Source organism: Apus apus, chromosome 6 (assembly GCF_020740795.1).
Source record: "Apus apus isolate bApuApu2 chromosome 6, bApuApu2.pri.cur, whole genome shotgun sequence".
In the NCBI taxonomy this organism is placed as follows: Eukaryota; Metazoa; Chordata; class Aves; order Apodiformes; family Apodidae; genus Apus; species Apus apus.
Window position 1 is genome coordinate 8,600,532 of NC_067287.1, and position 13,739 is coordinate 8,614,270.

At 36.4% G+C, this 13,739-nt stretch overlaps 1 protein-coding gene across 4 annotated transcripts in view; it reads left to right on the forward strand.

Annotated features, from left to right (window-relative positions):
- The window catches only part of DPP10 (dipeptidyl peptidase like 10), a 458,987-nt gene that overhangs the window by 277,246 nt on the left and 168,002 nt on the right, over nucleotides 1-13,739 (forward strand). For all 4 annotated transcript variants that reach the window (XM_051623886.1, XM_051623884.1, XM_051623883.1 and 1 more), the window contains exon 3: nucleotides 4,504-4,599. In XM_051623886.1, coding sequence (XP_051479846.1) covers nucleotides 4,504-4,599 — 96 coding nt within the window. The remainder of the gene's footprint in view (nucleotides 1-4,503; nucleotides 4,600-13,739) is intronic.

The window sequence follows — 13,739 nt, forward strand, 5'->3', positions numbered from 1 at the left end:
TGAGGAATATTTCAGAGAAAATAAAATTAGAATTGCACTTTATTCTTAAATAAGACTATAAATAAGAAATATAAATAAGAATATAAGTAAGAAAATATTTTGGAGTAATCTTACTCCTTTGTATTGTGAGTTAATGGCCAGAGCAGAGACAGATATGTTTAGAGGATACCATAATTTAGTTTGTATGTCTGCATAAACTTAACACAGGTATCTTTCTTGTTCTGGTTTTATTCTGTTTTATGTTTTTGAAGTTTCATCATGCACCTGCACATACTGAAATATTCCTAGCTGGGATCAGGGTCTCCCTCCTGCCTTTGAACCAGCATGGTTTAGTGCTTTGCATCATGACAGTATGTTCCAGATCGTAGGAATTATCTGAACACCTATCTGGTCATCCACTGTTGATCTGTATTTCAAAACTGAAAAATGGTCAATTGGAAGTACTAGCAACTGAAAGCTTTTATGTAAAAAATCACCTAAGAAACATCTAAGAGTTGTACAGGTGTTGCCACCCTTGCACAGGTGTTTTGCCTCAATACTTGAGGCTGTTTTTCATTTTGGGAATATAAATTCTACCTTTGTGTTAATTTACGGTTTCTGAAGGTGTGACAGACTAGAGAGCTTTATGTGGGACTCCTTTACCAAGATATTGATCTTAGCATTTCAACCATGCATGTTTGATATATGGCAATTAATGTTGAGCAAAGTAGCGTGTAACTACTCTGCTCACAGACTTAATGCAAACTCATAGTTTACTTTGTTATCCCTCGAGGAAAAAAAAAAAGAAGCAGAACTTTGGAGAAGGATCCCTTTAGAGAATATTTAGGTCAGCCAAACTGACAGAAGATGCTTTTATCAAATTGTTATGAGTAAAATAAAGCTGTAGGAAGAAGATTTGGATTGATTATTTGCCTAGATTTGGACATAATTTATTGGATTATGTCCAATAGATAAATATGCAGTTCAGAACAGGGTAGGGAATGACCCCTCCACACCATATCTCATGCTATTCTTAAATTAATAGAAAGCAAACTAAACATGATTTTTCTGAAGTGGAGGTCCATTGCCAAAATATTCAGGTTTCAGTTCAATGCTGTATACTACTGTATACATCCAGTAACTAATGTAAGTTGGCAAACCAGTTTTGATGTCTGGCTACCTTCTGTCTGACAAGTTGTTTTTCCTTTTTCATGCAAACATAGTATGAAATATACTAATTTCCAGTATAGTTTTTATATACATAAATTTGGATTAGGTTTACTAGTGGTGTTTTTTTACTTTTCAGGTGGGATTTAACATCCCAATTTCTACTGCTAAAGCTTTTTATTTCCACAGAAAAGTCGGTAAGAAGTTTGAGTGAATAATGTGCTACTCTACATTATTATTAGTTTTATTTTCTAAAATAAATTAGAAGGTAAATTTTATGAGGTGTTTAGACTACTTTTAACCTGCAAAAATAATATCCTTTAAACTTATGGAATGTAACAAGGCTATCAATTTCTGATTTCACAGTCTTCTAGTTTAATAAGCACAGACAGGTTTGAAATTTTGAATAAATACACCCCAGTTGTTGAACTGATATATAGTTAAAAAGTAACTGTTTAGTTTTTAACATTTGATTTTGTTTCTTGCTTCTGTAATCTGTCTTTTTTTTTCTATAGATAATATATGTCATTTCAGACTGAAATATAGAAATACATGGGAAATATCATGGAGGCATTAGAAATATTATTATTTCAAGGAATACTTCAATAAAAAATAAAATAGAAATGGAAAGATAGCAGGCTATTTGGTAATGTGGTAATGTGGTAAAATAAAACAAGTACTTGGTGAAGTACATACTAATTTGTGCTTGTGCTCAAGAGAGGTTAACCCCCTGTAGTGTTTTGAGAGTTTCCAGGATGTGTAATTCATCTCGTTATATATAAATAAAGTATTTGGAAAACTTTAATTACTGTATTAGAGTCTTGTGATGTCAAATCAACATTTTTCTTAAAAATTATATTAGAAATATTGACAGAGTGAAAAGCTAGTGTCAAGGACTGCAAAAGAGGCTTTATTTTGGTAATGACTTAGCATTAGAAAAAAAATTACTTTTCGAACATCTAGTCAAGTTGTTTGAAGATGCCAGTTCATCAGCTTACAAATACAACAATTGAAAAAGTAGAAGTTTAAAATCCTATTTATATTGAGTTTACTTGGCAGGCATGTGAATTAGAAGACAGAGAGCAGAGCTGGTACCTTTCTTCTCTGATAGCCTTTCTGTACACAGCTCGTGACATTTTAGTGATTTTTATTAAAACAGTTAATAAAAAAAATAATCTGTGAAAACTAAAGACTCTTGGGTAAGCCAGTTTTTGGCGACATAACAGCTTGTGTGAGTTTTATAGCTGGCAAACTGGCAGGACATAAGGGGTCATAATAAATAGAATTAGGAAAGGTTAGAAGGGGAATCCTTTCGGGATCACAAACAGCATCAGGATGAGAGTGCATTGAATCAAAATAAGTGATGGAAAACAGCTTGTTGAGGGTAGGTAGTCAGCAAGGTTATGGAAAAGGGGAAAATGGACATATGAAGAGCCCAGTATTTTATGCTGTTAAGTTACAAGTAGTGTTTCGAAAACAGGGAATGTATTTGTGGAGCTGAGTAGAGCATATATAAAAACATGTGCTTACTTTGAAGATAAAGACTCAGTATGTGGCAGGAGCAAGGGCTAACAAGGTCCCATGATGTGTAAACAGAGGGATTAGGTATGAATCAAAAGAGATAATATTACTCTGCTGTAAAGCTCTAGTAAGAGTAGAAGTTAAATATTGTGTCCCATGTTGGACTTGGAGACTAAAAAACACAAACTAGCTATTTTGATCCCTGGAAGGTAGAAAGAGGGCAAAAAGCTTATTTAAGGATTAGAACATTTGTCTTATGAGAGAAGATTTGAACAACTCTGCATGCTTAACCTTATAAAACATCAAGTGCAGGAAGAGGAACTGCTTAGTGGAGTCCTGCTGAGACCTGGGAGGGAGGCACATGCAAAATGGAGCAATGCCATGGAGTGAGCAGCTGTGGTGGCCTTGTGTCTGTCATAATGTATGATGTGCTTTCAAGAGGAGTTTCTCTTCCATACAACAAGGATGCACCTCACTGATACTAACTGGAGTGACTGCAGCAGGCAGTGCTGACATTTTAGGGAAAAAAAATCATATTGTTGTTGACTCCAGTAAGCTTTCAGCTTGGTCTCCAATTGTTAAATTTGTCTGAATAAAGATGAGTAACAAAATTATGACTGACTTTATTCATTGTGAAGGGTTCACATTCTCATCTGAAATGTTTTGCAGGATACAATGTTTACAAAGCGTATTTCTTTGTTAAAAATGTGCTGGTAGCATACTGGGTTGACATGGAGATAACAAGATTGCTCCTTGACTGTTGTGGTTCTATTTACTCTTTTTCTGTGAGTCTGTCATTAGTGGCACTGTTTATTATCTGCAGTCTGTAAGGACAAAATCTGACAATCTGACTAGCAAAAAGGTCCTCTTGAAGAGAAGGTGGATGTTGGAAGGAAAAGCCCGAAGAGCAGAGAAATATTGCAGTAATCAATGGCAAATGATAAAATGGTTAAAAGACCTCACTGGGCTGGTTGATTGTGTAAGAAGTGCATAGGTGCACATTTTTGCTAGCGCAGAGGCAATATATAATGCAGATTTTGGCAGCTGCTGTTCTCCCAAATAGCCTAAAGCAGTCAGGTGAAGCACATAGCTGTTACCAGTGTATAATAATTGGAAACTTTGTGTTTTGACAGCAAAAGAGTATGTTATTTGTTTAGTCTACAGCATGAGATAAGTAGAATTTAGCAGAGCTGCTTTTTTCTTTTCTGAAGCATGGACATAATTTTCGGAGCTGGCAAGTTTTTGAAAATCAGTGTTGGCTAATGTTCAGAAACAAAATATTCCTGGGTTCTGTCATGTTTGGGAAAAACACAAGGCTGTTAGCCAAATTTTATGTCATGCTTATCACTAGAGAGCAAACATAGACTATAAAATGTGCATATAGAATTGTTGGGGTTTTTATGGTTTGATTCGTAGAATAGGTGAAATTGGTTCCATATTTACTGCAGGAATATTTTACTTAGTTTCTGTCTCTAGAAAGTGATCAATATAGCCTACATCCTTTGGATGTCAGGAAATTTTTGTATTGGTTTGTAATCAGACTTTTCACGTGCTGTAGGGCTGTGGGATGAAAGAGCTTTGCCACTAGAGTCCTAGTAACATAAATAGCCAAGCACTACATCCTCCAGTTGTCCTGTCCATAGGATACCAGTGCTTTGTCTTCCAAAGCTTTACTGAAGAAATATGGAACATTTCCTTGTAGTGAATAAAAATAAGAGCAAGGTATTGTTACTGATTTTGACAGGACCTTTGTACTATGTTTTTGGTTCTTGCTAACTACACTGAATATATTCTTTTTAATAACTATCTAAAATGTTCCTGTTATGTTTATTTTAGATGAACTAGCAAATTCATCAGAAACTAGATTGTCCTTGGAAGATCTCTTCAGGAAAGAGTTTATAGTTCATAATCCAGAAGCCAAATGGATTAATGGTAAGTGTATAATCTCTCACATAATTTGAAGCTAGGTAATAATTTTGAATATTGAATGGTATCTCTATCCAGGGGCTGAAAAAGAATCAGTTAAAATTTCAAACTCTCTTGCAATTGGTCAGTGTCCTGGTTTTCCTTGTAGTTCTGAATCATATTTGTCTCATTAATTTTTGAAGTGGCTTTCTAATTTTAAAGCTCTGTCTAGTAGAAACCCACTCAAATTTCCTGTTTATTCTATGGACTCAGTCGGAAGCAGTGATATAGAATTATATCACTATTTTATTATATAGAATTGTTTTTGAGAACTGGATCTTTTATGGATTCAAAAAAGGTCAATCCAGAAAATTAAATTATTCTATTAATATCTGAGCTTTGAGATTTGAGAACTGGTTCTGACATTCATATCTGGAATGGATTCTTTAATACTTCAATATATTTGTGCAGCTTTTAGTAATTTTCTGATGTCTGTGAATTGTTTTTAATGTTCTATATTATTAAATAATTTATAAATGGTATGCAGATTCTGAAAGACTTTGTTAAAAGGAAAACAAATTCAAACTCTTTTTTTCAACTCATTGGGCTCACTTTTCTCTCATCATATGGGTTGCTCATGTTCTTTCTGTTTGTAAAAAGCATCTAAGTAACACAATATTGACCATCTGGTTTGTGTTGTTATAGTTGGATCTTTGTGTTACTCCAGGTGTTATGATCAAAGGAGTTACAAGAGGCTTTGTGCAAAACAGAGTATTGTTAAGGAGTGCTCTATGAAAGCTATGAGTTGAAAGCCTGATTCAGTTAAATATTGCATTCAAAAGCTTACAATTAGTTGTTTTCCTTTGTTTATTTGTCAAAGAGCAAAGTCTAGTGGTACTAAAAAAGGGAAAGAATGGGCTTTTTCCTTATGAGAGTATGTGTGTTTCTTTGAAAATTTCCAGTGTGGTCAATGAAATCAGTATCTTAGATAAAAACCAAAATTAGCAGTTTTGCTTCTATTTTTATTTTTAGATGTAGGATCAGATTGTATTTTCTTTCCTGATATGGTAACATTGCAGTGGTGGCATTATATTCATGGAGAATGAAATATATAGTTTAATCTTCAGCATTCATTTCTGTGGAGGTGGAGGGGGGCATTTGACACTTTGTTAGGATGTTGGCAGCATAAGTGACTCGGCACAGAGAGATTTTAGTGGAAAATGAGTAGCTACTTACTATTACCTTTTGCTTCTCTTGGGATAGAGTAATTTGTATCCATCTGAAAGCTTTATCATCTTGACCTCCTGGGAGGGGATGGATACTGAAAAAGTGATTCTTGCTGTAAGGAGTTTCTGCAGGGTTTAGAGCATATTTTGTAGAAAAGGGTATGATTTAAGGATTTCAAGTGCTAGATGAATTCACTGTGTTGTTAGGTAAGGTCTAGTACTTAAATGCCATTTAATGAAACTTTCCATAATGATGTTTGAATTTCTTTAGCATTGTCTTGCAAACACAATGTTATTTCTTCCTTGTTTGCAATTTGCTCCACAAGAATTATCCCTATGTAGTTATTTCTAGTCTACTCTTTAATAAGAGAAGCTTTTAAACACAGGAGTTCTTACAGTCCATTTCCTTTTTTGCTTCAAACTGAGTCCACAATTTTATGTGCTTGCCACCAAAGTTAATAATTATGCAAGTTTAAAGCTGCAGAGGGAATGTTCTTTAGCTGAGTTAATTAGCTGTTGCCAAAGAAAATAAACAAAAACCTTCAGCTAGTTTTAAAAGTGATTAAAATTACTAATATTTAATTTAATATGAGGATGTAGCTAAGCAGGTATCTTTCAGGTTTATTCCTCCCTTCCTTCTTTTTTTGTTTTACTTCAATGACAAAGTTTTTTAAGCCTGACTTAGATTTTTATTTCTTTTTGTAAAAATTTACAAAGAAAAGAGAAGGACTATATGGATGATGGCTAGTGTTTTTGAAGTAATAACTTAGTAGTTTACTAAGCTTCTTTGATTGTAAATCTAATCACTTCAACTGAATTTAAAAGGATGTTATGGAGAGCATATACAACCATCAATCAGTTCAATCTGTGTTACCTAAAAGAGCATTTGATTTCAGAAAGCCTTCCAGTTGTATGGCATAGTTCTGAAGATGTTAGAGTACATCCCATCTCCCCTTAGCAATATTGATCTTCAGGTTTTCTAATACGAAGGGAAAATGTAAAATACTGTCAGTGAATAATAACAGTACTTAAATCTGACTGCATCTTGCTCCTGATAAGGTCTCTGCATTAGATGACAAACTTTGACTTCAGTCTAAGTACAAAACTGCAATGTAGTTCAAAATATCCTTAGTATTGAAATTTAAGAAGGCTCTGCAGTTAGACGTTCTCTATGCTTTCCCTCGCCAAAAAACTTGTCAAGGGACTTAATGTATTCCATATTGCTTCTGTATTGGATTCTAAACATTTTGCAGCAGGGAGCAGTCTCTGCTTCAGCTCAGGCATCACATCTTATTTCAAACCAGTAGCTGCTGCTGGAGATGGGCACCCGCTGCCCTGTCCAGATGCGTGTGGAGGAACTGCAGCTCCCGTGCTAAAGAAGGGCTCTGGTGTGTGCTGAGGGAAGGCAGACACAGGTAGGCAGCTGGTGCTCACAACCCCTGCTGCAGATGCAGAAAATTCTAGAATAATTTGTGGTAGGTTTTTCCCTTGGTGTAATCCTGGCAAACACAGTTCTCTTCTTTGACTGATCAGGATGAGTGTTAACACACCATTTTGATGAGAGATTTCTGGAGAAAACATGTATTTGTACCTCTTCTTTTTGTCATAAAACACTGTTTTTGGAATGAGGTTTATCGGTGTGTCCAGCATAAAATCCCAGATTGTGCTGGCAATTTAAGCAGATATAACCTGTTTGGATTTAATTTCCAAACCAAATGGTTGTTCATGCATCTATGTTTTCAAGGCAAAGACTCATCAGTGTTGTTTTTTTTCCTTTTACAGTTTTAATGTGTGTCTTTGGAGTTGATAATAAACCACTCTATACTAAGTCAGAAATACTTTCACTTGGCCTTGAGAACGCTATCAAGGCAATAGATGGCTGATTTTGTTTTAACTCAGGCTCTTGTATGTACTTGTTTTATTTTTGATTTTATATTATTTCCAGATTTCCTGTATTAGCTTGGATGATAATGGATGATAAAAATGGAAGGGGTTTGGGAAGCACAGCAGCACACGGATTCCACAGTGCTGCCTGTGCCAACCTTGTGCAGGAACTATGCATTTGACGCTTTTTAAAGAAAGCTTTTCCTGGTCAGAGGCAAATATGAACTTTATTTTTCAGAGCTGAGCATGTTTTGATATTTACCAGTGGATATGGGTCAAGTGCAAAAAGTCCATCCATCAGTGAACAATAAAAGAAGACAGATTCTGCTCCAGAGATTTGTTGCCGGAGTGGAATCAATAAACAGACAAATAGCTCTATTAGAATTGCATGTCTATGTATGTTGGCATTACTCTTCTAATTTATGATGGATATTATTAAGACTGAAGTCCTGTGTTGTTGTTTTTTCCACTCCCCTAAATGAGATGGAAGTCTGAAGTGGCCAGGCTGGAATGAAGCCATTGTGCACAAGTGCATTTTCAGTGTAGCAGTAACTATGTTTGGCATTCAGATATTTAGACTGTGATATGATGCATTAATGCTCTATCAGGGACTTGGGCAGAAGTGGAGAGAGGTACATATATTGGTGCTCTTGCCAGATCTGCATATAGCTTTCATTATTTACCTATCTGTGCAGAGCCTGAAGCCGGAAGCCAGGCCAGGGAGTTGTTTGTTGCCTGTGGTTCAGTGTGAAGGATTTATTTCTGAAAGGCAGCAGAAGGTGGTTGGACTTTCATTCCCCACACCGGGAAAAGCAGCACATAAAAACAATTCAAACAGAATAATCTTTCCTTAGGCCTCCAGTCTTTGGAGGCTTTTCTTTCATGAAACTCTAGCAATGGTGTGAATTACACACCAGTTTTTACCAACTTTGAAGACTAAGTTTTGGAAAATTCTCTCAAAATTCCAAAAGATACATAGAATGTCTCCAGGCTGCTGGAAGTTTCTCTCAGAAGCTGCTAAAAAATGGGGGTCAGACGATCAATACCATTCGACTGTTGTATTAAAAGAACTTGTTAAACCGAAGAGTTTAAAAAATGTTGCTGTGAAATTGATTGAATGATTCAGTTCTCTCATCAGGGAACTGAATGGCTGTATTTGCTCTGATGCTGAAGATTTCCCTGCAAACCAATTGTAGGTGGATAATAGGTTATTCAGTCTAGGGTTGAGGTGCAGGCACAATGTACCTTGCTGTGTGTCCCTTGATGCAGGAAAGATGGCTTCTCAAACAATGACCAATCTTGGTTTAGGAAGCATTTTGATTTTCTTGTTTGTTTGGGTTTATGCAGTAAATAAGCATGAAATAATTTGGGCTGCAACTGTGTGTGGTGCAACACACATCCTTAAAAATTATGGGAAAAATCTATACTTTTTGCATGGAAGTGGAATTTAATTCATCTTATTTCTGTAGGGGTTTATCAGAAGGCAAGTGGCCTCTTTCATCAATAATCATTATCACAAAGCAAATATTAATTTTCTTCTGTGAATGAGAGATGCTTTTGTGCCTTAGATTCAGAGACCTGTTCCTGTGAGTGGATCTTTGCCTGGTTAGATGTGGTGGCTCTGCAGCTGTGGGACACTCAGCAGGGTGGCAGCAGAGCTCTCCCCTGTGGGCAGAAGGCCAGAGGGTTACTGTTCCTTTCATCCTCTGATTCTCCACCCTGAGGAGGAGCAGTTATGTAGCCTGTTGCTCAGAAAGGTATTTTGTCCTTCTCATTAAAATTCTTTATTTCACAGGTTGTAACACAACAGTTTTTTCCTCAGTTATTTTTTCCTCTAGACTGTGTGCAGTCTAGCCTTTAAATAATATTACTTTGTGGCTGTTTTTACGGATCTTTTCTAACCCACCACACCATTAGGATCTCTAAGGTGCCACATGACTTGCTTACTTATAGGTAGATCTTGGGTAATTTCTGCTAGGATCAACAATGTTAAGCCCCATTGCTACATCAATACTGGTGCCAGTCTTAATGACTGTTAACAAGCATTAAATAGTGCTGTGTATTCAGGGCCATTAACTTGTGTCACCAGTGTATTTTGTAAATGAGTTCCTAGAGCACCTATTTAGAAATCACTTCCTTCACCAGTACTCCTTGTACACTAATACAACATTGTATTAGACATGACCTCTACACTGTCTTGTAGCTCCTTTCTTCACTTGAGGATTACTATTATTGACTACAAAAGTTTTTTCCCAGCCATTTATTTTCTTATCTTTTGTTTCGGTTGTTGACTGTTTTTTGCCACTACTTCCTCCACAGAGTACCTGAAATTTTCTGGAATAGGCCTTTATTTCTTGTAATATCTTACCTCTAGTTGTATTCATCAAGATGAATCAGGCTGATTCTATGCTTGTTGAAATCTGTGGGGTTAAAATCCACAGATAGGGATATAAGAAATTAAGTATTACAACTAGTGGAAGATCAAACTACTTTTTGCCTCCTTCAGCCAAAAATACAGCTAGTCATTGCAATCCTTCTTAAAATTTATGTCCCTATTGATTTTTGACTTATTCCTCAACCCAAAGCATTAAGAATTTAACAAAGAAATCAATATACTTAGATTCTCCCTGTGTAAATATTTTCTAAGTATTTGTTGTAAAAGGTATTGTATTTTTGAAAGAGTTTAGCAGAATAGTTTACATTTTCCAAGCAATATTTATAGATAGCAACCTAATGTTGAAGGGTTACATACTGTATGTGAACTCCTAGGAAAGTGGACCAACACTTAATAAATCTTTGTTCTCCCTGTTTTTGAAACAAAACTCTCCTGAGGGCAGTGCACATCTTAAGGTTACTATTCCAGTTACCATAGCAATACCTGTGAAAGAAGGAGACCTTTTCTCAAGTAATAGGTTTCTGAGTAGGAAAGCAGTCCTTAATATGAACAAATATAAAGTGGATGTGCTCCATCATTACTCCTAGGATGCTACCCTCTAAGATGAAAATTTTTACTACATTAGCAAACTTGAACCATGGATTGCGAGTTCTAGAATGATAACAGACGGTGGGCGCTATACAACAGTTTTGTGAGTTCCCTCCAGAATGTCACACTTTTTTCTGTTTTACATAAAGGCTTCAGAGATGTATGTGTTTATACATGTGGACTATATTCTTTTCATTCTGTGCCTCCTTGTTGTGTTTTCCCCACTTACCATCACTGCTCCTGAGCAGAAGGGTACCTGTTGACCAGCTGGAGCTGTAGTAATTTCCCTGTGGATTGGGTTTTTAGTGACCTGTTAACTTTGCCTTTGGAAGCTGCTGTTCATACGTGCAGCTGGTTTTATGGTCTTCTCACAGGCTCATTTAAGTCAGCTCTAATTTGTTCATCAGCAATTCAATTCTCTTTAAAGGAGTGCTGCACAGAAGGGGGCTATACCTTCAGTCCTAGCTCCGCGTAGCAGCACTGTTGGCTGATTCTGTCTTGTTCCCATTTCCCTAAAAAAAAAATCCTTGTAATTTTCTTCTGTTTTCTTACTTATTTGTCTAAACAGACAGTCCTTTAAGTAGCGCTCAGCGCCCTGTGTGGCAGATAACCAGAGTGCACAGTGTTTATAGTAGCTATCTTTAGAAAAAGGCTTACATTTCTAATCCTTATGTTTGGGTTTTTGTTCACTTTTTTCTTGAATTAAGAGGCAGGTAAAACAGTGCTTTGTATACCATTTTGTATGGCTCAGCTGGTTGTATAATGGTCCGTAAAAACTGTATTTCTTAACTATATGGAGATACGTATTAGTTTATTACACCTTTAGTCCTTTTCTTTCTTTGCTCTCCTTAATTGACTCAATTGTATATTATCTGATTTTCCTTTTCCTGTTCAAATGGCAGATTTGAGAGACACTGACATGTATCTCACATTCATTCATCCATTTCCCTGATCTATTTTGCTTTCTGTGGCATGTGTTCTTTTCCTTAAATGGATGAGCTGATCCTCTTTGAGTGTGGCAAGGCAGTTGCGACACACAGAAATGGGTACCAGGGCAAGGTTGTTATTCTGATGAAAATGTGTCTGGTACTTCAATAATTTTGCCAGTTATCTCTTGCCGTGTAATGCAAAATGAGTTTTGGGTTTTAGGTTGTTTGGGAAAGTGAATATATCTATATTCATATCTGTATACATTTAGGTCGTATACTTAGAATTCCTTGAAGTGTTTCTTCAGTGCATCATTTCTGTTAGGTTCTCCCAAGTGTTTGTGTTGAGCAGGAGGAGATAGCACAAGTGTTATGGGTACCTATTCCTTTTAGGTATGTTAGAATTAGTGGGCAAAGGCACTGTAGGGAGAAATCCACAGATTAAAAGCAATAAACAGCTAACAACAAAAACATAACAAAAAGAAGAAAAAAACTGGGTAAACAGAAAGCAGCAGCAGGAGCAAGAGAGAGAAATGAAGGAACAGCCCAGTGGAGAGCCAAAGGCTGGTATTAGTGCTTCATCAGTGCCCAGTACATGTGTTTCCCATTAAAGATTTCTCTTTGTTCTGTAACTCTAGGCAGCTTCTGGGTGGAGACAAGCAGGCAGGCAGGGAGAGTTTCCACTTAATCATAATGTTTTATGACCTTTGAGAGACATGAGCTGGCCTTCGGAATGAGCAGGAGACATGAGGCTGGTCCTAAAAGCACTCTTGGTGTATCACTCATATGGCCAGGCCTGGAGTTGGACCAGAGCTGCACTATTTTCCTATTCCTGCTGGCACTGTGCCTGAGGAGCAGCTGGTGGGACGACCTGCCTGACATTTTGTCTGGCCATAAGTTGTGCTTTACAACAAGTTGTAGCTACGCCTTTATTTGCGGTTATGTGAAGTGCAGTGAGAAACAAAGAGCTATAAACTTTAAATTATTACATTTTTGATAGGATGATTTAATTACATTTTTAATTTACTATTGCAGAAATCAAATGCATCCTCCATACTGTCTATATAAGACTATACAGTTGAAGGAGATGCAACCTGACATTTGCTTCTTTGTCCAATCTGACAAAGTTTCTAGGCAATTTGTGCAAGATATTTGCCAACTAGTAATCATCATAGCAGCCATGTTTTTTCTTTTGCCAAATCCATAAACATAGATTGATTTTGATCCATTAGTAGGGCTATACAAACCCGTAGCCTCTCCTAGTGAGGTAATTAAATTCTGGCCACTTTGTTAAAATAAAATTACTAAAACACAGGACCAGGAGAAACAATCAGGTTTTTTTGATGGCCTCCCATGCTGAGAGCTATTCAACTTGAACCCAGATTTTGCTGAGGTTTTCCCTGATAGTGTTTTTCCTTAGGAAAAAAAAGCAAGTATTTAGTTTTTAGTTTTTAGCCATAGTTGAGAACTTACTTGATGAAGATCATCTTACTGTACAAGTGCTTCAAGGGGAGATGTACTTGCAGCCTTCTTTAAGCAAACGACTGACAACATTTCTTCTGCATGTGTAATACACATTTCTAAGTTCATCTAAAGCTGCTTGGAAGTCTGAAGTTTGCTACAGATCTGTGAATTGCAATTTGAAGGTAAAAATTCAAAGTACTTGAAGCTTTAAATTTATGGCCACAAAAACCCAGGAGTTTAGAGTCATCATTGTAATTAATAGCAAAATAAACATCAAGCTGGTAAGTTAATCTGCTTTACTGCAGGACAGGCACTACATGAGAGGTACTTTTTAGGGCTTCAAAAGTAATAGTTATTGTCCCCATCCTAGAGTAGCCATCTCTAGGTTAAGAAGGTAGCTTCTGCTTAGTCCTGGACTTTCATCCTACATCTTTTCTGCCAAAATGGGCCTGTTAATTCTGTAATGATTCTGATATTTATTTATTTGTTACCAGGATCTCAGCTGTAAAGGTCACTAAGCAGCTGTCAGATGATGATAACTTACCAGGTACTACTAATGTGCGTTGGATTCAGAGTGATAATTATGGTTGGATGAAGATTTTTGTTAGAAAACTTTTCTGAGTTGTTTCTTTTTTCCTTTTTTTTTTAGTCTTCACTTGCAAGTTTTGTATCAAAAGTTTCTGC